Here is a 27,383-nt window from a genome sequence, read left to right on the forward strand (position 1 = left end):
GCTGCACCCCAGGATCTTGGTCCTGCACCCAGAGCTGCACCTGGAGCTTTGCATCAGGGCCAGCAAAGGACCAGAGAGGTGAAGCCCCCCCTGCAGTAAGTTGGTTAATCAGTTAGTTCCACATGCTGCAGACTTTTATTAGGCAGTTAGACTACACACAGCACAAAGGTACCAAATGCTACATGCACGTACTACAACTGTTTGGTTAGAGCAGCTATGTTAACAGCAATCATTCAGGTCACTAAGGTGACAGCAAGGCATTTGGAAAGGCAGTGACAGGCTGGCATATAGCACAAAGATGAGGCAGTGACACAGGTGACAGGCCCAGGGGCCAGCCTGGCACACTGCCAGGAGGAGTGCACAGGAGAAGAGATACGTGTCTCTGTGTGTGTCTCGCTGAGGCCTGCTGGCACGTATTGCGCTTTAGTGCCTTTCTCTGAGGAGTTTCCTGGCAGAGTCCTCAACACCAGCCTCGTTCCTTCTCCCTCAGCTACTCCACACATTGTAAACACTCATCAATGGCTGCAGCCCAGTGCTCAAAACCAACCTGTTCCTGCCCCCATGCTGTCCCCCAGCCTCCCCTGTAAAGCGACAGCCCTTATCTCCCACACAGACACACTCTACCTCCTGAAGACCTTCACACTCAGCAGCTGCTCACTCATTTCCTTGCCTGCTCACTGCTAGACCCAGCACACAAAGTGCATCCATTTTTCTGTTCCCTCTCTCTTTTGCTCTCTCCTACTTTTCATCTCACCACTGACTGCCCCCACAAGCAAGCTGGCACCATCACTTGTTGTCATCTGCAAATGGTGTAGCAGTGAGGAGCAGAGGCAGTAGACGAAGGCAACCACCATCTCCAGAGCTTGCACCAAGAGGTCTCCCTTCAAATGTTCCCTTACTGCCCCTGCCATGTTGCTCTCCATAGAAAGCAGCCCCATTACCTATATATTCTCACATACCTGGAGCCCTCATAGATTAACCCTCTCTTCCAGGGACACCTTTTACCCCTTCATCCCATTGCCATCAGCTTCCCACACACTCAGCTTTCTGATGGCATGATGCTCTCCTGTTCATGGCACAAACTCTCAACAAACCCCTACTCAGCTGCCCTATCACCCCTCCCCGTGCTTCCTGTCTCATGGGGCAGTCTGAGGCCTGGGCAAACACAGCATGGCCTCAGACTGGGTGGGAAAAAAAAACCCTACTTTCTGCACCCCCCTGCCTAAAACAGCTCTGACCAGCCTGGGCCTCTGAGTGGTTACCCTTATCCCTGATCCTCTGTGTTCTGGCATCACTATTATTACTTTTCCTCTTCCTCCTCTTCAGGAGGCATCATAGTGCCTTCCATGGCCTTTCTGACCCACCACACCCAGCAGCACTTCATGCTTGCACCTTTTTGCCAGGATATCTTCACCAGCCCATACACCTTAGGCCACATCACAGCAACCACAGGTGGAAAGCCACCACCTCTGCAAACAGCCCTGCACCTTCCCTGGAGGGCTGCACATGTTCCCCTGCAAGTGACAAGAGGCATCAATTGCCAAAATGTTGATGGCACATGGCACCAAACCTAGAAAATACTGACAGTGCAGGGCACTGAGCTCACTCAGGAGCAGACACGGCACCAAACACTGTGACTTACTCCCACCCAGCTGTCACACAGGACTGGCACATCCTGCACATTAACAGCCCCTTCCCCACCAAAGCCACCAGCTGGACAGGCCAGTCTGGGGGGGAGCCTGATGGGCCTGAGGGCTGCTGGTACCAGTTCTGGGTAGGTAACACTGCTGATGCTTTGTCATCCATGATGCATTCACTAATGTGCTTCATTGGTTGCTCAGCTGGCAGCCCCATCCCCTCGCTGCCTACCTGCAAAATCACTCATGCCATAGTACCCAAAGATTTCAGGACAGCTACAGACCTGACACACCTTGTCACCCTTCCCCTGGGGGTCTGTGTGGAGCTCACCAAGCACTGGAGACTCAGGACTCCAGTTCTGAGACACTTCTCTGAGCAGAGTGCAGGGAGCAGCAGCTTCTCACCACCAGCACCAGCTCTCCATCTCACCTCCTCCTACAGCAAGTCCTCTCAACAGTGAGCCCTGAGGCTCATGCCCCAGAACAAGCACCCATCATCCTCTGTCCAGCCTGCAAAGCACCTCAGGGAAAGGGATGGAGCCAGTGAAGGGTAAAAAATAAACACACCATCTGCACACACAGGTAAGTGTCAAACGCCCTTTAGTGGTAGTCAGAGGTGCTGCTGGCCGCACAGCCCAGCCCCACGTCCAGCCTGGCACTGTGTTGGTGCCTGCAGTACCTGGCCCCTCACCGGATGTGCACCATCTCCTCCAGGAAGGGGGTTTTCATGCAGCCTGTGCAGAGCTGATCCATCCAGAGTGGAGCCTCGTGCTGCAGAGGGGTGCGCCGGGGGTAGAAGGTGAAATTCACATCGTAGTTCAGCAGGCAGCTGATGGAGGCCATGTAGATATCAGAGAACCTCACCAGCCGGCGGGAGAAGTATGTGGGGTTGTGGAAGGTGCGGAAGATGCTCCCAAACTGGGGGTTGAACAGGTTCTTTGTCAGTGACCTAAGAGGAAAGAGATGGTGCTCTGTAGATAAAAGGCTGTGGTCATAGGTTCTTCTCACTCCCATCCCTTAGCCCTGAGCCACTTCATTCCCAAAACATCTTCTGGGATCACCCCAAGTATCTTCCCACCCAGCCTGTGATGCAGACTAGCCACAGGGCAGTCAGACTGTGACAAATGTTCACTGCACTCTTACTGGTTATTGTACCTGTCATGGGCAGGGACCCACCAGCAGTGGACAGACAGCCCATCAACTCCTCTCCTCAGCACAGGGTGACACCTCCTCCCCTTTCACACCCTGCCTTCTGAACCTCCAGGCTGCAGGACTGCACTGCTGCTTCCTCCACCCCCAGACATGGGAAATCAGGGAGGACGACAGGCCAGCAGCTGCAGCACCACTGTCCCCAAAACAAGTTACAAAACAGACCCAATGTAGGCCTAGGAGCCCCTGAGAGACCTCATGAGCAAGGAGGACAATGCTCACCTGATCTCCTGACGTTCTTTCATCCACTCCAACAACACTTGCTTCGACTCTGCATCCTGATACATCTGCAAAAACAACAGCAGAAAGCACCACATTACATCAGTCCTGCAGACCACACCTCAGCTCCCTCCACTTTCCACTGTAACTCACAAACCCATGAGTCCCCTGCACCAGGAGGAAGATGGGATGTTTTTTGAGGAGACAGGCAAGGCAATACATCCCCAATTCCCATGCTAAGCCCAAACTGCAGACTGAGAAGGCAGCCTATCGCTGGTCCTGCTCAGACAGGAGCTGCTTACCTGCATTCTCTCCAGCAGCCCCGTCAGAGCCTGCTGCCAGGTCAGGGAGTGCATGTACTGCTCTGTGTTGATGATCCGAATCTCGGTCTCCAGTTCCGGAACAATGGCTCCAGTCCTCCAGCCATGACGCAGCATGAGGTCCTAGAGGTCAGGCAGGAAAAACAACCAAGAATGCAACATAAAGATGGAAAGCCAAACACAAGCCCATTTCCTAGAAGAGCAGTCTGTTCCCATTATAGACTCTCAGGGGACAGGCATCCACAGCCCATGGCAGGGCATGCCAGTAACACCCACCTCCCAGCCTAGCAGCACCTAGAAATGTGGGATTCTCACAAGCTGCTCTCAAGTTCACAGACCAGCTGATGTTCTCTACAAGGACTTCAGGAGCCCTTTCTCCACTGCTTGATTCTGTGTGACAGAAGAGTGGGGGTGCTTGTGTCCTGTGTGTGCCCTGAAAGCTGCAGCCTGTAGAGCACCCACCACAGCATACCAGAAACCTGAGCACCCAGAGCAGGACCCCATCTTACAGTCCAACACAGCTCCAACCACAGCAGTCATGCAGGCTTGCTCCCACCTCCTAGGAGAGCAGATACCTCTTCACTTACCGCAAGGTCGCTGTAGAGATGGTCACCAAAGTAGAGCACTTTGGACCCACGCCAGCCTGTCAGCCTCAGAAAATCAAAGAGGTTACCCTGCAAGTGAAAGGAGCACAGAAAGGAACATGGTTATAGACCAGACACCTCCAACCTCACTGCATGGCACTGGGCAGCCACCTCAGCAATGCTGTCACTGCAACTGGACATGTCACCTTATGACATATGGATGCGAGCACTCTCATGAGATGTTAAGTTGCTTGCTCCCCCACCATCCAAACCCAGAAGTTTCCATCCCTTCTTAACTTACTTCACTTTCTTCCCATGTGACAACCCACCTCTACATCTCTCTGCTTTTCTTAGGCTACAGAAAAAAAGGCAGAAACTCTTCTAAACCCAAAAGACTTCAGGGGAAGTTTTGTGTTCTAGGACACAGCAAGTCAGGAAGACTACATTGACTAAAGAGGCAATAAAAGAAGACAGTTTAGGGGCCAAAAGTGAGACACACCTAAATTAGAAAGCTTGAGTGATAGACCAAAAGAACCCCTGGTGTTCTGGGTTTGGAAATTCTTGGGCTTAGGTGATAGTGATTTCACTCACAGGGTAAGGTGAGCAACATCATGCAACATCTTTTGGAGTCAGGAGCACTTGAAGCTTTCTTCACATTACTGACCAACATCCCAACCCAAAAGATTAACCACACCCATGCGTTCGCAGGACTGGCTTAACCAAGCCAAAAAGTCAAGCAGCTCAGGCAGATTCACTGCTAAGTAAAACAAACCAAACCCCAAAGCACCAGCTAAAACACAGAGCAGCTTTCAAGGCTGCCCAAACATCTGCCTGCACACAGAGGAGACTTCAGGGACCCCCTGTCCATCTCCACACAAGTTTTCCACATGAGTCACAACGGAAACAAAACCTACTAGGGAAGAAAAAGGCCCCATCAAGGCCAGCAGACAAGACTGTGCCAGCACAAGCAATCAATGCAAACATGCAAGCCAGCCTCCAGTGCCAGGGCAAAGCAAGAGCCACCATGCCTATCCAACAGCACCAGCCTGGACAGGGAGCCCCCAGGCACAAGCCAGCTCCCACAGCAGCTTTTGGCCCTGCACTTGGCCAGTGGCAACATGCCGTATGCAGCGCAAAGGGGGTCTGGAACCAGAGTGTTGGGCCTTCTGCTGGTGCAGCATCAGTGGAGCTATGCAGACCTTGAACAGCACAGGAAAACAGAGCCAGGCAGGTGTCTGCTTGTCTTGGACATGACATTGCTGCTGCTCACACTGGTGTTGCTAAGGAAGGCACTGGCAAAGCAGGGAAATGGACCACAGCCTTGGAAGGTGGATGGTCCTTCTGCAGTGCTCCAGTCAGTTCAAACAGCACTGCTCCTGACAACTAGGAAACTTGTATTTGGCCCTCCACTGAACCACAGACCTGTTAGATGACCTCCACGAGCTGGCTGTCCTCCTCCCCTTCTGAGATTGCAGACTAGGGGAGGGATGGGAGTACATAAGTGCCACAAATGGAAAACACCACGTCTATTAGAGAGGAGCAATTAGAGGGCCATCACTTGAGCTTTCCAGTCCCCAGTGCTAAACACCAATCCCTGAGGTCCCATTCACATGAGATACCCACAGCACAGCAACCAAACAGCTCTGCTTTAGAGGACAGGAGCAAGTCAGCTCAGAGGCCTCTGGCAACATCACCAGCACAGCAAGGTCCACGACCACTAACACTCCCCAGAAAGCAGCACATTGTGGCACTCCAAGAAACAAAATGTGCTGAGGACAGGATGGACTCTCTCACATCCCAAGAACCACAGTTAGGCAACAACCTTGATGCAGTCACATGAATATTGTGGTGGGGGAGAACTGGAGTAGCCCAAAATCCTACCCCTCCTTCCTTCCTCCCTTCCTCAGTGCACCATTCACTTGAGGGAGCAACTTGTGGCCACAAGATGTAGGTGGTCAAGAGCAGGATTTCATTCAGCAGTAACGCTCATGGATGAGGTGCACATTTTCTCCTGAGGAAGCTGCTAACCCAATGAGAAAGTTTCCCTATGGGAGAGAGATCTTGCATGAGCTCTACTTGCATGTTCCCAGCTCCCAGCTTTTGGCAGAGGACTGGATGCTATCAGAGTGCTCTGATAGACCCACTGGACAGGCCAGAAGCTTCCCAATAGCACTACTCAAGGACATGACCTACTTTTCTACCACAGGTCAGGTCCCAGCTACTTTACCATGATCTGACTAACAGTTTTTTCCCGTGGGATTGGACAGTTCACAAGGCAGAACAAACCGTCCTAAAGCCAGAGGCCACTTGTTCCCAAGGGACTGACCAGCTGTAATACAACACCCCAAGGCAGTGAGTTCACCAGAGCCACAGCCCATCCTCTGGGCATGCTTCAGGAAGGGGAGACTGATGGGAGCCAGGCTTTGTACCCTAAATAATCACCCTTGTTTCTCTATTCCCCTTCCACAAATCCACCTTTTCCAACCTTATGGCGTGAGGTGTGGAAAATCTTTGCATACAGGTCAGATTGCAGAGGCCTTTGCCTTCTTACCCTGAACACTCTTGGGAGCCTCTCCAAGTAAGTGTTTCAGGTCCAGGACATCAGAGGAGCTAAGGGAAAAGTGCACTATCAGCCATGGTGAAGAATGTCAGAGCAGAGCTCCCTGCTATCACAGGTGTTCTTTTCAAGGACTTCCGTTTTTCATTTTTCAAAGATCAAACATCCACAAGGGACCTACAGAAGAACTCATCACTTTCCTCTACCCTAAGCAGATTTTCCTGTTTTCCAGTGATTTCCAGGTTTTTCCAGTTAGTTCCAAAACTTCAGGTGCCCTTTAAGTCCCCAGCATTTCAGACCCTTTATGCACCCATTCACTTTACCTCTTTGTAGATCTTTCCTTTCTCCAGTTGGTTTATTTTGTCCCACTGCAGGGAGCCATTATCATCCAGTTTTCGAAAAGGTCTAGAAGAAAAAAGGGGGAGACCTCAACTTCTTTTGATTTCTGGTGATTGTTACCCAGCAACCACAACAGTTCAATCTGAAAACTTATTTACTTATGTAACAGCTCATAATCAAAGCTCTGTGTGAGAAGTGACCTTCTGCACTATTTTCTCAGGGGAAGAAAAAGTGTAAGAGGGAAATACCTTTCCAAGGTGCTTCCAATGGCCATCTCATGCCAATATCCCTAACCACTCTTCTTGCTTCTCAGATATAGGGAAGAGAGAAAAAAAAATAAAGAAGAGACTCTTTCTGAAATGTGAAGGCCAAGAAGGCTTTGCCGTAAAATACTTTGTGTCCACTCTGGCTACACCTCAGCACCGTGGAATATCTTAATAAGATAAAGCAGTCTGCAGAGAGATGGAAAACAGGCTCCATACTGGTATTGGCAACTGATCTGAGGTGGCTCCTCTTGTTCCTGAGGGCTTTCTTGTTACCTCCCACTTGGGCAGAAGAAGCAAAACAAGGCTTCATTTACATAACCCCCATGAGCCCCCATGTTTGATGGGAACATTGCTCCCACTTGGGATAGAAGTTCTAAACCATGAGCTCCATGGTCAAAAGCCTTGGTATGAAGTAAAGTATAGTCTCATGCAGAAGTACTGCATGATCCTGAGCTGTCTTGGGGCAGAAGGAATCCAGCCTCTCACCATGAACTCTACAGCCTCCCGCACATGAGGCTTCTCAGTCACAAGTGGTCTCCAGTGCACACTTGCTTTTCCTCAGAGAAAACACTCCACAGTGCACTGCAGCTCACCATCAGGAGGTTCCCCTCACTCTGGATGCATGTTCCTTGTCATTCCAACTGGCCCACCACATGAGTGGACCTTAGACATCATGCAGCCATAAGCTTTTATCTCCTAGAGGGCCAGATCGTTATAGCTCCAGGCTACATCTGTAAGACATTTCACCCATGAAGAGAACCTTTACAAGTTCTTATGAAGCCATTTCAGAGGTTTACTCCATTTATGCTAATGGCCTGGGAAACAGGGCAAGAAAATACATGAAGAGGAAAGAGTAGACCTCTCCTTAAGGGCAGCAATTCCTGGTCAGTCAGAAGCTGACGCAATAAAGTAGACAAGTTCCCAAAGCCAGCAATACAAAGAGCAAAGCAAGGACAGCAGCTTGCCTAGCAGCTAGTCCTTTGGCAGCTCCTGACCACAAAACTCAGCTGCCAGATACAAAGGCTTCCAGAGCTGCCAATTACAAAAATGTATGTATCCAGTAAAAAAAAAAAAAAAAAAAAAAAAAAGAAGAAGAAATGAAAAGAAAAAGAAAGAAAACACAAAAAAACCTCAAACCACAGGCATATTTGCTGTGGGGAACAGGAAAAGGAAAGATATTGGCAAACGCTCAAGACCCAGAGCCAAGAAATGGACAGCTCTCATGCACACCATTCCACTCTTTTCTTTCTGAAGACTTAAGTATATTCTTACCTCTAAAAAAAAAAATCTAAGTTTAGCTCAGATCACAACAAAACTGATGAGGCTTAAGAGCTAATTTTAGAAATGTGCTTTCTGCTTGGCACTACCCATTCCATCTGCTTATTCCCAGACTGGTCAGCTTTCACAGCCTCAGAGGGCATCCGAGAGGAATGCTTACTGGACCTAAATTATGCTTAGAAAATCACTAGTCTTGTGGAAGGTAAAAGAAGCCATCTGCTCCAGGGAAGGGGCCCAAGCCCCCAGGCCCACCAGCAGCAGCCAGCGTGGCCTGAGGACACGTACTTGCGGCGGTCAGTGAAGAAGTTGGGCTTGTCGGCTTGCACGATGACCATGTCGAAGAGGTCCCGCCAGTTCTTGCCAACCATGTGCTTCATTCCCTTGTCCCTAAGGGCAAAGGAACAGAAAAGTTAACACAGCCAGCATTCTTTTTCTTACCCAACACTGCACCTTTACACCAGTCTGTCCTAAATTTTCTCTCATTTCTCTAACAGAGGAGAAACACAGGGGTTTGTGGATCCCCCAAGGAAGCCTCATTGCTGTAGCACTTTGACTGTTCAAGCTGTCCCACACTTCCTCCTGTACCATGGGAAGTCCAGAGAATGTGATGCAGCAAAAGCTGCTAAAGCTAATGCAAAGTGGCAGCTTTGTACCCTGGCCAGCCACAGCCTCATATCGTGTTTAAAAACTGAGAGTCAGTGCTGTGGAGGAGCTGTGGTGTGCAACGTTCACCACAACCAGTTCCTGGAGAGCACTCTTGGGACTATTGCCACAAAACCCTCTAGCAGACAACTTTCAGATGCTCACAGAAGAGATTGCCCTGCACAGCATCTGCTGTGCTGTGCTGACTCATGGCTGTGCAATAACAGTACTCACACAAAGCTAAAGGGACTGTTTGTAATGAGGAAGAGTTTCTTCTTGTGGTTCACCAGGCGGTTTAGCACAGCATAGATTTCATCCCCATGAAGAATATACTGTTCTGTATCAAAATAAAACAGACATCATCAAGCAAAAGATTTTGGCATAAGTCATGCAAAACCAAACCTAACTCTTATACCCCTAGAGATGCAAAAGGCCTGAGTTAGATTCACCTCAGGTAGGCAGGAAGTGAAGCACCATGGTGATAAAATGGCCTTTCTTATCCTCATCAATCCCCTCTAGAGAAGAGAAAGACTGAGGAACTGAGAAGGCTGGCAAAAAAAAAAAAAAGTTGGTATTAAACTGCCACAAGGTACAGGCACAGCCAACTTCAGGCCATATTGCTACCAGGAGCTTGCTTTCCCCTGAGCGAGCAGGAAGCCTTCCCAGATGGTGCCTTTGCATGTTCCCATCACACCAAGGACCATCATCCCTCTTTTACAAGCTGAAGGAAAACATAAACACAAGCACTGAGGCAGGCAAACACCACTTGGTTCTTAATGCCACTTTCAACTGCCTTTAGGCATGCCACAATCAAGTATTTCATTAAGTTCTGTCACCCTGATGCCTGTGACTGTGAGTAGGGCCTACACAGTCACCTTACAAAGAATGCCACGAAGCACGAGGCATGAGAAAATGGATTTGGCACCAGAGCTCTATTTAACTCACCCAGATCTTTTTCAATCCATTTGTACATCACTCCTTTCACATGTACATCTCTAATAGCATCCTAAAGAAAAGGACAGGGAAAAGAGCTTCAGGTTTACGTATGTCATTTCTGTTCCTCAGCATGCAAACCTCTTGTCACCACCAAGGACCAATGCAGTAACGATGCATCCCCTCCTCTTGATGAATGAACAAAAGCCACAATAAGGCTAAGCAGAGGATCTTGTACAGGGAGGCTTGCCAAAATGCCAAAAAGAATAGAGTGGCTAGCTCACCTGATGCAGTACAAGGGGAAAAACCTCAAAACTTATCCATGAAAGCACAACTTCCTTCTTGCCCCTGGAAACCAGCACATTTTAACACTGTCACCAAAGCAATCAAGACTGTGGAACTCCAAAACCATGTACTGGCCCAGACACTAGCTGGATTTTCTTCCTCCCTATGCCTGTGGAAGCTCTGGCAAATGTGGCCCAAAGGAGGGGAATTTGGCCAAGGCAAACAGCAGCAGTGGTGAGCAACTGCAATTCCAAAACAGTCCCTGTGAGCCAAGGAGGGCTACAGCTCCCAGCCCCCAATGGCCAGTGGGCACAGACAGAGCAGAAGCTTCTGCTGGGAGGGTGAGGGGTTTTGCCAAAACAGAGATCCCCATTTTTCAGGAGGAAGGCAAGTTAAAACAGATTTTGTCAGGGGCATCCAAGTATCTTCTGTTTTCCAGGCCAGAGGCCAAGATGCAACACATTGTAGGACACACCCAACTGAGATTCTTCCCAAGTCTCAATCCAGTGAGATGTGCCAGATACACAAAATCAATTCCAGGGCAGCACCAGATTTTGCAGTGTTTGCAGATTCAAATGCTTGTTGTCCTGGTACTTTTTCCATCCCTGAAAATTCAGACAGGTAAGCAAATGCTGCCCTTCTTCAGGACCCTTAAATCCTCATTATACAACATGTGCTCCTTTGGGAGCTGCCCTTTCAGCCTGGACTTCCACATTGCCGTAGTGACACCTGCAGACAACACAACACAGTCCCTTGGTCTCACAGCAGTGCTGATGATACCTGCTCATCACCCTGAAAATAAGGTCCTTCAAAGCTGGGAGGGCGTCAGAAGATACAGCTTAGATAGGTGACTGTGATGGAGGAGGCCTTATCTCTTCAAGACAGTTTTAGGAGTCTCTTCCCACCATATGGATTTGAATGGTAAGAATGCAGAGGTCACATCCCATTCACCAAGAGACTGTCTTATTGGAAAGAAACTGAACCAAAAGCAAGAGCGTTAACAAGAAAACAACTTTCTCTTGACCAGCACTGGCAACAAAAGCAATGCCTTGGATTTGTGTCAAAACCATCTCTGCAGAGCAGAAAGAGATTCCAGTGTGCTCTTTCCCTAAAGTTCTGCCCCTCAAAAAGCAAGAGGAACAAAAGAATTAAAAAAAAAAAATATCACCAAACAAAACCCAATCCAACTCCAAAGACTCCTCGAGAACTGTAAGATTCCTGCAGGCAAAATCTTGGTAGCCTGGGGAGGTATCAAACAGAGCTCAAAAACTCCTCCAGAGGAAAGCAAGGCAAACTGTACATTCTTACTCACAACTGTAAAGTGATCAAACTGGTGTGACAGGACTGCTTGGTCCTGCTTCAGCCATTACCACAGCCTCAGGATCTACCCTTTTGACTCAGTGCAGCGTCGGTAGCATTCAGCCTGCTTCCAAACACACAGTGCTGCAATTCAAGATCACCACTAAGAATTACAGAAGAGTGTCAGGTTTAGGCATGTCTTAGCCCACTGTCAGCCTCTATTGTAAGGACAGTTTGGGGCTATGCAAGTCCCCTCAGACACCTGTCTGTGTAGGCACAGAAGGATCTTTTTCCTCATTGTACAGAAAAGAGTAAGAACTCTTCTGGTGAGAGCACAGAGCAGTCCCCAGCTTTTCAGTATAGATTTCAGGCACTGGGATGGATTTTCTGTTGGTGATCTCTTCTCTGCCTACCTCCTCAGGAATGGCCACATCCCTCAGCAAAGGATGCAAAGACAAATGGCAGGACTGGCACTCAGAGGTGTTGGGCCTTGAGCACATCCTTTACCCTGTACCAAGCACGTATTAGGCTGTATCAACCACCCACTTGCTCTCAAGGTTTCAGTTAGGAACACATCCATTTTGACCCCAAAATAAGGTTCAGAAGACACTCTATAGACAAAAGGCCTCAGGAGTCAGCTGCACCCACTCTTCTCATTTTCCTCACCCCAAGAGTGATAACAGCCTACAGCCTACAACCATGCTAAGGCGTTGTGGGAAGCTGGCTGGGCAGGCTCTTATCAAGCAGGAACAGAGAGGCAGAACGTAAGCTGTAAGCCTTGGCTGCAGCAAAGCTGACGGCGTGGATCCTTATCATGAACGAAGCAGCTCCATTTTCCTCACCAGATGACTGAACAGCACAGCTATGAGCTGCTACCAGTGGATGAGCATAACATCCCCACAAGATACAAATCAAAACCCCCTCTCTTCATGGCAAAAGGCATGCAATAAGGCTTGGCTAGCAAGGAAGATACGTCCTCTGTCAACAGAAATCACTCGGCAATTTCAAGCACTTCCATCTTGCCTACAGCATTAACTAAGAAGTCAGATAGTAACCCCCTAACAATGTTGATAATCCCAAGCAGCCCTTCCAAATGTCACAAGTTAAGCTGGTGGGCACAGTTAACACCTTGGAGTAAGTGGCTCTTGAAAGTTAGCCACCCACTGGAAAACATCCCAGAAGGATCACACTGCTCTGTAGCTGCAAAGGGAAGGGGTGGATTCTCAAGAGTAGGCAAGGGCAGGTGTTTCACAATGTATAAAGCAAACTGTTTGGTACATGATTAGACCAAGCCTCCTTGGAAAATGAGGTACTAACACGAAAACATAGAGCTTGATAGTCTGCAGAAGCAGCAAACATTCACACAAGCTTTGTGATGTATTTCCCACACACAGGAGGACCTTCACCCAACCAGACTAAGCACCCCTGCAAGAGATAATGTAGACTGACACCAGCTCAGTGGTACAGACAAAACTCTAACATCTTCTGAAAACACAGCTTTGAGTATTCCCTGGTAACACTTTCAAGAGGCAGCAGTGCTGTCACATTAGGCTACTCACTAACACCCCTTGGATTTGGGTCCTGCAGAGCTCACTGGTGCTAGCAAGTCAAAGAGTTCACAATTCTGATGCAGTATGAGCTATGGGGCAGCTGACCTTTTACTTACAGATATATCCTTGTAAAGATGCACCTGGTCAAACTCAATGCCATGAGTTATGAAGTAATCAATGACTGAAGAGAGCAGTGTCATTTCAGGAAGAGAAAAAATGTCCATGAACTGCTTAAGTGATGGACCCTGGAAAGCAAAAAATAAGAGAGACATTAAACAAAAAGAAAAACACTAATATGGAAGGTCCCAGCCACTCAGCAAGCAGCCTTCTCTTCTCAACCAAAGCACTAACCTAACACTTGACAAAGAGAAGCTTCTCTGAAATCATTAAACAAACCCAGCATCATTAACACCATGGGGTGAAAGTGGGGGAAGCAGAGAGTCAGTTCTAGACACTAACTTTTATTTCAACCCTATGCCCTGTGCTTCCCACTTGGCATCACCACAGATGCCAACACACAGTGCTCTGCTACAGAAGCAGCCATGGTCCTCGTTGCAGGTGCCCCTTTGCTCATCTAAACCAGGCTGTGACAATGGACATACGGGCACTAAGGCTGCTCTAACCATACTGCATTGAGGCTGCATAAACTTCTGTGCTCTTTGGGATCCACCTATTATTTCATTACACAATTAGGAGAGGAGATTCACCTCTTTGCAAAGAGCAAGCTGCCATTCCTACTTCTGTGGCCAAAGGTAACATCCAATTTTTCTGTACTGAACTACAGGAGAAAAAGAGAACAGCTTGTATGGACAAAGCAGCACAGAAAGGCACTTTGCATGAGCCCCAAACCAAAGCAGATTTCATATTTACAATTATGTTTAAAAAAAGGTGAAATCATCTCAGGTTTGCCAAGCGTGAGGATAGCTGCACAGAGAGAGGCTAATCGAGTGCAGTTTGCAGACTGGTATCAAATCTGAAACAGAAACATCCTATTTCAAAGCTGGAGACAACACTGAGCTGTAAACAGAGAATATACTTATCCAGAAAGTAGCCACTCAGATTAATTGTTCCCTAGAGAGAGTGAGAAATCAAAAGTGACCTTGCTGGAGACTTGGTACAGCAGATTCAAAGGGGTATTACCAGAGGAAGCCAGCCCTTCTCCTGAACTAACAAAGGGCACTAAACAAAGTTGCTCTGGGGGGAAAGGGGTGTGAATGGCCCCACTTGCCCACTGTACCACACTAGGCACTTAATGAAGATAAATTTCTCCTAACTTCCTCTGGCTCAGGCAATCAAAGGATTTCTACAGCTCCTACGGACAGAATTTCAGTCCTTGATGGTGACTGTAAGTTTTTCTGCCTACAGAAAAAAAGCCCTGACACTCAAGAGATGCTGACCCTATGAATAATATCCACAGAATAGGTCTGAAGGGGGGATCCCTTTCATGAAGAAAAAAGCGTTCCCCAAAACCAAAGAGAGAAAGACATTACAAGCACCCTGCTGCTATACTCACTCCCTCCTGCACAGCTCACTGCAAACACCATCACTGGAGGCTGCCCTGGTAGCTGCAGAGCTAGATTTGGCCAAAAAACAAGCAAGGAACATCTCCCTATCAGTGTCCAGAGCCATTCAGCCCCAGGCCAATAGCCCTGGTGTTTAGGAAAGCTTCACAGATGGCTTTCACATGCTAAACTGCTAAATAACCTCTGGGGCAAATTCCCACTAGAACAAAAACACACACTGCAACTCACTGGGGACTGAGCCTTTTGGAGTCCAAGGGAAGCTGGGGTCATTTACATGCTCACACAATTCACTGTTTTCCTAGCTGTTGAAAGGGCTGCTGCATCACAGCTGTAAAGGGCTTACAGTACCTTGCCATAGAAGTCACTCATCTGGTACAGGGGGATGTGCTGGGTACCACCATAGAGTTCGATCACTTCTTCATCAGGCACTGGTTTGAGCCCTCTAGACACAAAACAGAAATAGTTTGTCAATAGCCACCAGTATGCACACAGCTACCAAGTGCAGAAACTTCTAAAACTCACACCAGAAGAGACATCCAGAGAGGCTGACAGCTCCAGGGTTTCTTAAGATTCACATGAAAGCGTTACAGAGACATTTTCCAGATACCTCATTTGCTTCTTCAGGTTAACTGAGGGGCTTTAACCACATTCCATCAGAGAGTTCACAGACCTCCCTCTGTATGCTGTCAATCTGCCGACAGGACTGCCCCATGACCTGACTTTGCCAGCACTGGGTGACTGTAGTGTTGGAGAGGTTGTTTCCACAAGGCACACCACAGTTAAATGCAGAGGTGTAGGAAAAAAGCTTTCTGAAAAGGAGGTTTTCCTTCCTATTTGGTTTCCCTAAGCAAACCCAGTTCTTTGCTAAGCCCATTCCACAGAGATGGCTGTTTCCCCCCACACCCCACAATCACAGGTATGGCTGAGCTGTCCCCTTTCTGAACATCAGGTTACTTGACTGCTGCAGGTTTTGCCTCCTACAGAGTTTTTATGGCTGTTTCCACAAGCAGTCATCCCCCTTCCCTTTCTCCTTGCCCATTCAATTACAGTACCCATCTGAGAAGTTAGAAGTTGCCCCAGATGTGCTTGAAAGCTAAGGACGGTTGGGGGAAATAACACTTCAGGAAGGATAATTACAAAGGGATAAGATGGGAGGGGGGGAAGTTTAACTGTGTTTTAGGTAAAAATCTCTTCATGAAGCTGAAGTGAATTGTGGGGCAGTACCAAACCCTCCTTCCTACCCCCTGCCAAAAGCTAGTACTCAAAAAAGCCAGTTCTCTCTGGTTATGAAACTCCCTTCTTAATATTCTTAGAGTGTTTACTGAAACTGAAGCTCAACAGCAAAAGGACAGAGTTCAAGAAAAAAAAGCACAACACTGGCTTCCACGCTCAGGAAATACAACACAGCTTCACAGGAGCTTTGCTACCAGTATCTATGAATTGCTACTTGTTACACACCAATGCCACACCACTTTGGGGCACAGTTTTCTCCCCGTTTCACAACTTTTTGGAGAAAAGTTTGCGCTGCACTGTTCCACAGCACAGCTCTCCCTGGAGAACAACTGAAGAGAAGGAAAAATAGGACAACCTAGGTCTTAAATTTTGCTCAGATTCTGATTCATCATTATTGTATTGACATGTCTGCACTGCTTTTTGATCTTATTCACACATCCAGACCACTCTCCTCTTAGCTTTGCAGCAAGGCATAGCAGACCACTGCTGGGATACACTCCTGTCTGGGGGAGACAGGCCTGAATGTGGACCACATACAGAGAAGTGCTTTCCTAGTTGCACTGCTTGCTCACAGAAGTTAATCCAGGCATGCTGTGGCTGCAGACATTACGCAGAGTACGTGACCAGATGTGCTATTAACCACTACAAAAAAGCTCCAGGTCCTGCCACCCACACTTGGCTTGAAACGCTTGACAAAATTAACTCCCTGCAATTACATGCCAGGTAAGCATTTGAAGCAAGTACAGACAGGATAAGCCAGATGAAACTGTACTCAGGGAAAAACAAACAAACAAACAAACAAACAAACAAACAACAAATGGCATGAACATATACCCAGATTTAGTAATCCATCTTTGAATATATGGGCACTTAGAAAATTATTTTCAGAGCTGACAGACCTATATGCTGTCCCCAGCTGGACATAATGGAAAGCATCAATCTTCATGAGAAGGCTCTGTGATAAAGGAGAGAGATTTACAGTTAGGACTGGGTAGGTTTACACTTATTTGAGTTCCAACTTTTACACACATCACATTTAGAAAATAATTAAAAAAAAATCATATAACCATCTCACATCTATGTGCTTTAAGCTGCACTTCCTCTCCAGTCACTTTTACACACCCTTATTCATACTGTGACTTCTTACTGGCCTCTCTGGCACAAGCCCATCTTCCTGTGAGCTGCAACACCACTGTCTGTTAAACACCTAAGTTTGTGGACAGGGATGCAGTCAAAAAAACTGAGAGAACAATGTTTCTGTGTCTCAGTCTCTTCTTATCTCCTGTCCAAAAGCACACACATTCCAAAGGAGCTTTGTGTGCAGAAAAGATTTCTTGTCACATTTATCTTCAGCAGAACTAAGTAGGCAAGTTTTGGTCTAGAGTGTAGCTGTGTCCAGTCATTTTCTTCACACAAGAGCTCTCCCCTCCACCACTTCCCCCCATCCCCAATAGACCTTATGCAAAGGTGTTCAGAAGCAAGCTGGTAACATTAGACCCTTCTCAGCATTTTTTGTTATCAGACTCCCCTATTCGTGAGTCATCCCTTCTCCTCCCTCCATCAGCTGTAACACAAGTTCTCTGGGCACAGAAAGTAGCCTGACACTCACTTTGCAATTTGAATAACAACATAGTATCAAACTTATTTGTACTGTAGAGCAAAGTAATTGATTCCACAGAGCATTCATGACCTTCAGGCACCTTCTTTTATCAGGATATCAGCATAGCTTGTAATACCGTGGCCAGACCTCCCACAAGTCTGTGAGCAGTGCAGGCAAATATGTGGAAGCTTTAGACAGGCACTATCCAGTTTTTCATGTGTTTTGCAAACTGATCCTGAGAAAAGAGAGTTCTCATCTTCTGCTCACTCAGAGGTGCTTTGCTCAGCTGAGCTAATCACTGCTGTTTCTCTGGTATACTAGCCAGAGATTTAAACAGAAAAAGAAACTGAAGTTTCTCACAGATCTGCTGCGTACTTTGTAAAGTCAGAGGCATAAGCGGTCTGCTGCCAAGCTGTCACTGCAGCCAGGACAAAAGACACAGGAAAATTCTCTGTCGTTTTTGTCTTTGTGCTATTTTTTTCCCACACACACTCCAGCCTGTACTGCCCACTTCCCTGACTGAAGCTCAACCTAAGAAGAGCTGCAACAGTGAACTCTCTCTGCTGTGCTCCCACCTGACTGCCTGGCTGGGCATCATGCCTTCAGGGTACCAACCCAAAGCACTGAAAAGGGTTAAAGCTAATGCTTGCCCTTTGCTTGCCTGTGCTCCTAAGAAGTATGCATCTCAAGTAGCTTGGACCTTTTTCCAGGCAGCCCTATTATTGGGAGTGGGGGGTGGGGAAGGCTTCCTAAAGCATTCTCTTGACAAGTCATTTCTATTATTAGAGTAAGACACAGTGCCTCTGCTCCTGGCAAGCACTTGTAGATGCAGGATTGAGGTTTGTTGTTTAAATTTCCTGGAAGACGGAAACAATCACACAAAGAAGCTGAGTTTTCTATTAATTAACTTGTGGAATTAACTGACATACATTGTCAAGGCTGTTTACCAGAGGTCTTTGCTAACATCCCTTTCTGCTAGAGGCTATGTGGCTATGTCTTCTGAGACATCTTTCCCTTGGAAGGTCTGTAAGCAAGAGGAACCCACACAGTGAAAAGCACAGCACTGACAGTGTGGTGATCAATGTTATTGCAAGTGATGACAAAGTATTTCCATTAAAAACAGAATGCAAGGGAAGACAAAGCCCAGAAGCCTGAACTTTGTACAGCTTTACCTTTTGTACATCATAATGAAGTCCACGTATGGCAAACCCTGGAATGTAGTCATACTTCCCAAGCCCTTCTGGATACTGGGAAGACAAACAGCAGCAACATTAAGAGATATAAGCCTGGGATTACCAACAAAATTACTTCACCACCTGATTTGGTTTACTCCTACTACTCCTCTCGCTCCAGGCATAAACTGATCAAGGAACAGGTGCACTTCAGTTTGTCCCTTCAACAGAGACAGTGGATGAATGGGAGAAAGACATAAAGAATCAGGATTCTCCCAACTAGCTTCTCTCAGGACACTTGTGAAAGCCTAACAGATCCACTCAGGCAATGAGGACACTTCTAGTGAGCTCCATTCAATGCATATGTTTGGCACCGCTGAGCCTCTCTGAAAACAAAGATGTTACAAGAAGAAAAGGCACAGAGCAGTCACCCACTGCAGAAAGGGCTACAGGTGACTGTAACAAAATACTACTGGGTGTGCTACAGAGGGACATCCACAGTGACCTGCACATGTCAAGTCCCTTGTTGGGCTGTGGTCCATGTGTATCCACCATGTGTGCCTCCAACCAGCAATTCTGACCCTGGTATTTCCATAGTAAAACAGATCAGACCTCTTTGGGTACTGTTCCTGCTCCATATTTATAAAACCTCAGGAATGTAGAGCATGGTAAATTATCTCCAAGGAAAACTTTCTTCAAAAACTGTGAAACACAACATTTACCCCAATAATAAAACAAGTAATTAACATGTATACAACGTGGCATTTTGCAAGCACATCTAGGGTGTTCGAACCAAAGACAGCAGTGAGCTTAATCGAGTGGGAATACTTAGCACATCATTACCTTGAATTGTTCTATTAGGATGTCTCTGGCAGTGTTGAAAATCATAGAGTGTAGTAAATTAGAATATTGAGCTAATGTGTAATCATAGTCAAAGCCATAGATCTCAACATCTCCCAGGCTGATCTCGTTGTTAGCATAGATAGCAGCTGGGTTGAGGAGATTGCAGACTCCTGGTGGAAGGAGATCTAAGAGAAGAGAAAGAGGAGAGGTTAGAAAAACTGAGAGGATCACTGGAATGTCAACTTTTTACCCTGGACCTGACAGCAGCTGGAAGCACACTGCTGCTGCTGCAGGCTGCTGCTGTTAACTCACTCAGTACTCCCCGTGAAAAAACACACTGTGAAACCTCTGTCTGTGTCTGGTGGTGATGCTAACCACTGTCACAGTAAGGCTGACCTTTTGTGTCAGGAAGCCACAAAACAATGTCTCTGGCCTACATGAAGCAAAGCAGACCCGAGATTCTCAAGTGTCAAATTTCTAGCTCACAGCAGCTGCAGTTTCAGCACGCTCACCAACATGAAAGGTAGCTGCAGTATATTACCAGAAAGACAAGCACTACTCACTTAAAACTTGAGCCAGACAAAGAGGCCGACTCTTCTCTTTGAGAAATTTTGATTGTTTCAAATTAGAAACTTTGAGGTTTCCCTCTTAGCAGTTTTTGTTTCTCACAGAAGCAGACAGACTTCACAGAGCAATCTTGCAGTACCACTAGGGCTTTTAAAACTCTTTAGTGGGCAAGATAAAATAAGGTTTGGTACAAAACCCAAGAAAATGTAAAAAAAACACATTAAGCTAAGCTCTTGGAGCACACTGCTGAGAGCAACAAGTTATCTGCTTTCCTCTGATAAACAGCTGTGGAAACAGCTCAGTCCTTGCAGCGTGGTTTGTCACTTCAAAACAGGGTTCCAGGGTGCTTGTGAAAAACACCTTGTTCCCCAGACTGCTGGGAAAAGGGGGGCTAAGTGACCTAGCAGCCAAACTACCTGTACATCCTTGTTCAGAGCTAGCCTAGAGCATGGAGAGCTAAAGCTGCACTATAACAGGAGGAGGGACAGGAGCAGGCTCTCCCCAGGCCTCCCGCACCGCAAGAGCTGTCCACTGAAGGATGAGAAAGAGCAATGAAAATAGCAGGCTGCCAAGCCACATCCATGCCGAGGGACAGAGAGGGGAAGGAGATGTTTCCTCCCTCCCCAAAGATGGGTAACTTTCTCTTTGAAGGACAGGAAAAGTGCAGGCATTTTCCAGATCCTACACAGCATCAGCAGTTAGGACGTTTTTTCCCTTCCTGCATTAACTTTCAGCAAGAACCTCTGTGCTGGTTCTTCCTTGCTATAAAACCAACTTTCACGTGAATCTAGAACAACAACAAAAAAACATTATTAGAAAGAGATACCAGTCATTCCCAATAAAGATTTTGTCTGGAATGATTACAGAGTTTAGGTAAAAGTCCAAAGTACATTTGTGAGCACCAATCCAAAGAGAGGACCAAAGAAACAGAACTCAGATATATCAGAATATTTTTTTCAGAGGACAGATACATCACAAAAGCATACCCATCCCTCTCTCCTAACTCACTTTCCTGTAGCCTTCAAATACAATTCACCAGATCAGCTAGAGAGGAATGGCTAGAAAAGAAAGCAATATTTTAAGGCAGGAAGGCTGACTTACTGGCTACTCAGAAGGAACAGAGCTCTCTTTCAGTGACTCTGTTGGTGGCAAAATTCCTGGAAGAGGCTGAAGAGAGTAGACTCAAGAGTACTTTCCACTGGGATTTTAAAAGATGGGAAATGTAAACAGGACTCAGATGATCACAACTTTCATCCTTACATCATAAATGCTCTTTGCACCATAAACAAACAGAGCTCCACTTCCTGTCCTCACCTCCAGATAACTTGTGGGAATATCTTTTCCTAAGCTTACACTGGGATTTGTAGGGTGTTATTTTTCTTCCTCACAAGGAAAATGACACAACTCCAATCACATCACAGTGCAAATATGCAGTGCTCTCCTCTTCTTCATTGCTTCAACACAGAGGTTAAGCTCTTCCAATATTCATCATTTGCTAACAGCTCTATGACAACACATTTTGATACCTTGGGCACAGTGCACAATACACAGTGCCTGAACTCCATCTCCTCTTTCATAGAATCCATGAGACCCATCTGGACTCAACAACATTCCCCAGCCACAACTTCTGTACAAACACAGTCAGGAAAAGCAGATTATGTCAGGCAAGGCTAGTCTGAGATTCACCAACCGCATGAAGCGAGCCTTATCTCTGATCAGAAGCATAAGCAGCAACTATGCCACAGTATGATTTAGGAAGTATATTTAGACACACTGGATGAAGTCATACTCCTGCCTGCCAGCCTCAAACGTACAGAGCCCCTCTGCTGTTCTCTGACAGCCTCCTGCCCAGATCATTTTACCCCACTCAGATATTTTGTTGCTAACACAACATGCTCTCTGTTAAGTCCTAAGGGCAAAAAAAAGATATAGATGCTAACCGAAAACCTTTTGTAACCACCGCCTCACACACGAAGGGTTCCCTACACATGCTTCCTGGAGCACCACACATCTCCTTTCTGTGTTTCCTGTCACATCATCACCACCAAACCATCTCACAGCACCTTGCTGACAGCTTGCTCTTCACGGGCTGTTGTCCTCCCTCTTAAATGTATAGGAGTTCCAAAGCCACTCATCTCCTAAGGAGAATGAAAAGCTCTGAGTTTCAGTCCACAAACTCAGGTTGCACTTCTAGCTCAGTATAGATAAACCTGCACTTGCAGCATCCTCCTCAGTGGAGTGGTAGGTGTCTATCTCCTCTTTAAGCTCACACTGTCTCTATATAGGTTCAAACAACTACAGGAAAGAAACAGAAGCTTGGAGCATGTGCAAGGTCAGTTTCAAGAGGACAGCCCAAACATGCCTGGCTTACTGTGCCAGGTTTCAAGAAGTCTGGTTGATTTTAACTTGGTTTGGGTTTTTTTTGTGTGTGTTTGGTTGTTGTCTTTTGTCAAAGATAATCACCTGGGTGATTGCAAATCCAGAGTGCTTAGTCAAGTCCTGGGCTGCAGACTTGGGCACTGCTGGTCTCCTGACATTCAGCACGTAATCTGCCAGAGATCTTTGCCTCAGTTTGTGTGGTGATCCTCCAGTGAAAACAAACAGATGACACCCTCCAGAAGCCCATGGAGATGCCGTTTTCCAAGGATTATAGCTTTTGCTTTACGTCTGAAACAGATTGCTGGACAGACATGATAAATTACAGCAAGGGGAAAAAAATTAAACCCTGTTTTAGTTATTAAAAAAAGCACAATAATCCCATCTGGGATCTAACTGGAAAGGCAGACAATATCACACTTAGTCACTGTCTACTCAGCACTTCACCCAGGAAGTATGATCTAAGGGAGAACCAGTGTGTGTATATCTGAGGGGGAAAAAACCAAAAAATCGGCTCTTGCAGTAGTTACAAACCCCTGGAATCTGCATGGTTGCACAATTTGCTCCAGTTTGCAACTCTGACATTTTTTAAGGGAAGTGTCTGCATATCCGTGGTGCATGATGAAACTCAGCAACAAAGGCAGACCACAAGAAAGCATGTTTGATCTCATGTATTTTTTGCACCTGGGTGTAGATGCAAGGTAGACACACAGCACCTCCTTCATTTTACCAGTACGAGGTCCTGGACAGCTGCTTAAATCCAAGCACCTTCATGACAGCACAAGTGCCTCTTCCCAGGCAATAGCCCACACTGTTAGAAAGCAATAATTCTCAGTTCCCAACAAGACAGCAGGGATGGAAACAAAAGCAGGTAATTAAGTAGGAGCAACAGCCAGAGAGGCCAAGTCACCATATGGCCCCCTCTGATGTGAAAAACGCTCTGTTCAGGAGGTGCCAAGCACGTCCAGTGCTTCGCTGAACTCCCGGGGGTACCAATGGCATCATGCAGGAAATGCTCCTTTTCTCTCAGCCTCAGATCACTCATGTTAAAGAAGAATAATACAAAAAAAAAGGCAACTCACACAGATTTCTCACACCCTTTGTACTCCCAGAGGTCCAACACAGCAGACATCTGTGCTGATTTCTTTGTTAAGACTAGTCTGGAAAGGAATGACACTGAAAGGCAGATGGCCACCATCCTCCACGTAGCTCAGGAATCAAAAAGTTTCCTTTGCTCACACAACTTGCTTTCTGAAGACAAACAGCCAGTTTTCCTCCCTTCCAAGGACCTTTTTACCCTTTTGAAGTGCTGTTTTGTACCATTTCCTGCAAATCACTCCAACCAGCCACAGTAGATGTCTCTACCAAGAAGGCAGGGAGAGAGAAGTATTATTCAAAGAACATTAAATGACAGAGGAACCACGTTAAAAGAGTGCTGAAAATTACTCTGGAGCACAGTCTTGAATTTATGCCATTATGCCTAAACACGTTGGAATTTCTCACCAATGAAATCTTCACAAATCAAAAGTAACATTAAAAATAATGTTTCATTCCAAAAATACATTTTTTACATACACAAAGGCCCTAGCCAAATACTGCCACAGTAGTTCCTCAGCAGAAAAAAGAATTGTTGACATTTAGGAAAGCAGAACTGGGAGGTTAAATGGCCACACTTCCAGCTCTGGCTGTCAATGGTCATTGCCAGTCCCAGCTCAGTTTGCAGATGCCCCAACTTGTGAAAGGTGCATTCCCCCCGACTCACAGAGCATTCATTATCAGAGTACTAGGCTCATTTTCTGGTTTGGCAAAGAGTGAGGCCTTCAATCTTCATGCTTGCTTGAGATTAGCAACACAAGCGGAATCAAAATGTGCTGGACTGCAAAAACCAGCTCTGCATCAAGCCAAGATCACCAGTGCAGTGATCATACAAAAGTGTCTGCTCTCCCACTTCCAAACGTAACAGGCACACGTTCCTGTCTGCAGCTTGCATTATTCAGATGCAAAGGTATCTCCTGATCCACACAAACTAGAAAGAGCAGGGGCCACCTGCAGTGTTATCGATGTCTAACCATGTTCTTGCTGTCCTCAAATGGGTCATGCAGAGGCACGAAGTCAGTAGCTACTTTCAAGGTTCCTTAGGAAAGCTGACTGACTGTAGCCATGTTTACAAGTTCGAAAGATGTAGGAAACCACATGCACTCTTGCTTACACTTGCCTGCCAGCTCCACTGAGTTTCAGGACTGGATGGTTCCTAGAGTGCAAAACTTCAGACAATGCTTATTGAGAAAGCATATCAGCCTTCCTTGACACTTCACCAAACCATGTCACCAAACCAGAATACAGTGAGTCTTGCTCAACACCATCCCTTTTTTACAAATGCAATTATAATTTTCCTTTTTTCAGAGGGAAAAAAAAAAGCAACACAGAAAGTGGAAGTAATACTCTCAAATTCTCAATGTTATGAGTCAAAGTGGCAAAAGAGAACGGCTTCTCTTGATTCAATGCTACAGGGAGGTTTTTACCTTTTGTGTGGCGATGCTGTGCTGTCATCTGTACCACCACACTCAAGCCTGGCAGAATCCAGACATTTCTACACAGTTTCCAATGCCTGGGCTGTAGTGACCAAACCCATACCATCACTGAGGCTTACTGCACAGAAGCTTTTGTCCTACACATCCTGCCCTGTCCAACTCAGTCAACATTTATCACTGGAACCCCCTCTGCACAAGAATGTGATATTGCTCTATAAATCAGGTCCCAAGATGGTTTGAAAACACACAATAGATGCTCCTTGCAGAGACCTGACCCAAAACCAACAGCAGTAACTGACAATATAGGAAAAAGGACCTGACAAATGTGGAGTTTTAGAGAAGGTGGCATCACAGAATTCTTCTCAAACACAACACTGATGAGTATGGAGATGTAACGATGTTTTCAAATCCATAACCCAAGCTCAGAGATTAATTTTTGCATCAGTAATCAAGAACAAAGGAACAGACCCCATGCCACATTTTGCACAACAATAATTTAAACCACCTGGGACCAACTTTGATTATGCTTCTTCTTGACAAGACTTGAATAACAGCAGAGTTGAAATTTTGGGTTGGGGAGCTATTCTTTAAACAAACATGTCTAACAATGATCTGTAAAGAGTTTATTCTGTAAAATATGGGCTACTTCACCTAACTTCATTTTGCTTTTAGTCCTGCTGATAGCTCTCCATCTCCACCAGTATCTCTTGCGTTCCCACAAAGCCAAACTATGTGAATACAAACTTCACAATCTGTCACAGAGTAAATCCAGCATTTCCCAAGGGACTGCAACAGTCTATTAACGCATCTGTATTTATTGCTGCAGAACCACCATGCAAAAGAAAAAAATTCCTTTGAGGATATTAAGGTCCAAACACCAAGATGGAATTTCTTTCAAGTGGTAGGGCTAAAACCACAACTCAGTCTTGAAGCAGGGACTAACATGAAGCTAGTCCTCTGTCAGCACCCTGTACTGCCTTCAGCAGCTCAGGCAAAGGAGCTCACATCCTGCAAAAGCAGTAATGCATCAGGCACCCAACAGATGAAAGGCCAATTCCTTTACATTTGTGAATCATGAAGGATTTCAGATTTTATGTCAAATCTCATGTACTGGAAGGCAGGGGAGGAATAAGAAAACTTGCCAGTGTCAGAACAGTGGGACCATTCTTCCAGATGCTTCTGGTTGACTGCTGTCCTTCTCCAAACCCTTAGATAAACAAAAGCTAACGGAGAGCTATTCAACAGCAGACACGAAGTCACACTTCCTAGCTCTTTACGATGCTTACCTTCGGCATTCCAAGTATGAATAAACTAGCATGAAAAAGTTCCCACCCTTATGCCCTGAAAGCTATTCGTTCACACTTTTCGGAATTGAATACTCCTAAAAGTATTGCTGTTGCCAAAAAGACAGTCTTGTTTTATGCAGGGACAGAATCGGCAAGTAGCAGGAGTTTCTTCCTCACTTAGCAAGATGTCAAATGTACCTGACGGAGCCAGGTAACTTCTTGGTAAGAGGTGTAAAAACATGTACGCACACACAAGTAGAAGGTGCAACACAAAGCGAGCTCAGGATCAGGAGGCAACCCGGCAACTGTAGCATCAGACTTCTCCATCCTTGCACCAGTAGAGAGTTAGAAGCTGGACACTGGCCTCCTCTCACCACACCAGCCAACAAGACTATTTGTCCCAGTCTAACCACCCTTCCATATGCCAACCAGCGGCAAATGAGAGAAAAATACAACAAACCCTTCATTCAGAAATTTGCCATGATGACATCCATGTCAGTTGTACCAGTTGTAAAGAACCCCACACTCTCTGCGTGTCCTGAAACGCTGAGCCCAGCCGAGGGATGTTCACAAAGGGAAACCCACGATGGGGAGAAGACCAGGGCCAGATTCCAACATAAATAAAATCATCCCAGAAGGCTCTGGGCAGTGCAGACGTGCAGATGGCATTGCCAGTGAGAAGGTCTCTAACCCTGGCAGCTGCAGAGGAATGGGCACATCCTCAGCTGTGCGGCGCTGAGGGGGAAAGGCACAAAGATGCAAAGACTGGAAAAACAAGTGAAAAGGCCAAGCGCGGCGGGACGTGGCAGTCCCACGCCCGAAGGCGGCCCTTACCGTAGACCAGCTTTTTCATCTCGTGGTACCTGGCCCACAAGTAGGTCTTGGTGTCGGCTCCCTCGGGCGGGAGGGGCTGGTTGCCCGCCGCGGGACCAGGCTCGGCGCCGCGCCGGGCTCTACCGGGGGCAGCCGGGTGGTGGTCCCTGGGCTGCCCGTGGCCGCCGTCTCCGGGGCACTGGCTGGCGTTGTGCCGGCAGCTTTGGCAGGAGACGGCCACGGCGAGGAGCCGGGGGGCCGCGCCGCTGCACCTCCTCAGTGCCGCCATGGTCCCGCCAGACGCTGCAGCCTCGGGGCTGC

At 46.8% G+C, this 27,383-nt stretch overlaps 1 protein-coding gene across 1 annotated transcript; it reads right to left on the bottom strand.

Moving 5' to 3' along the window:
• Window positions 1–2,249: 2,249 nt before the first annotated feature.
• NT5DC2 (5'-nucleotidase domain containing 2) lies at window positions 2,250–27,351 on the bottom strand. The gene is made up of 14 exons (XM_054387290.1): window positions 27,084–27,351; window positions 19,490–19,674; window positions 18,647–18,721; window positions 16,774–16,829; window positions 14,990–15,083; window positions 13,235–13,363; window positions 9,997–10,057; window positions 9,286–9,388; window positions 8,695–8,796; window positions 6,850–6,931; window positions 3,973–4,059; window positions 3,368–3,508; window positions 3,069–3,133; window positions 2,250–2,586 (listed from the first exon to the last, which is right to left on the bottom strand). The coding sequence occupies exons 1-14, from the start codon at window positions 27,349–27,351 to the stop codon at window positions 2,325–2,327; spliced, it is 1,710 nt and encodes a 569-aa protein (XP_054243265.1). The 3' UTR covers window positions 2,250–2,324.
• Between the last annotated feature and the right edge of the window lie 32 nt (window positions 27,352–27,383).

The sequence above is a fragment of the Indicator indicator genome, chromosome 15 (assembly GCF_027791375.1).
Source record: "Indicator indicator isolate 239-I01 chromosome 15, UM_Iind_1.1, whole genome shotgun sequence".
In the NCBI taxonomy this organism is placed as follows: Eukaryota; Metazoa; Chordata; class Aves; order Piciformes; family Indicatoridae; genus Indicator; species Indicator indicator.

Excerpts from the sequence above, each read along its gene's own strand:
- NT5DC2 (XM_054387290.1), bottom strand. The coding sequence starts at position 27,351 with ATGGCGGCACTGAGGAGGTGCAGCGGCGCGGCCCCCCGGCTCCTCGCC. Across the intron at positions 19,675-27,083 it reads GATGAAAAAGCTGGTCTACG|ATCTCCTTCCACCAGGAGTC; the intron begins GTAAGGGCCGCC and ends CTCTTCTCTTAG. Across the intron at positions 2,587-3,068 it reads AAAGAACGTCAGGAGATCAG|GTCACTGACAAAGAACCTGT; the intron begins GTGAGCATTGTC and ends CTTTCCTCTTAG.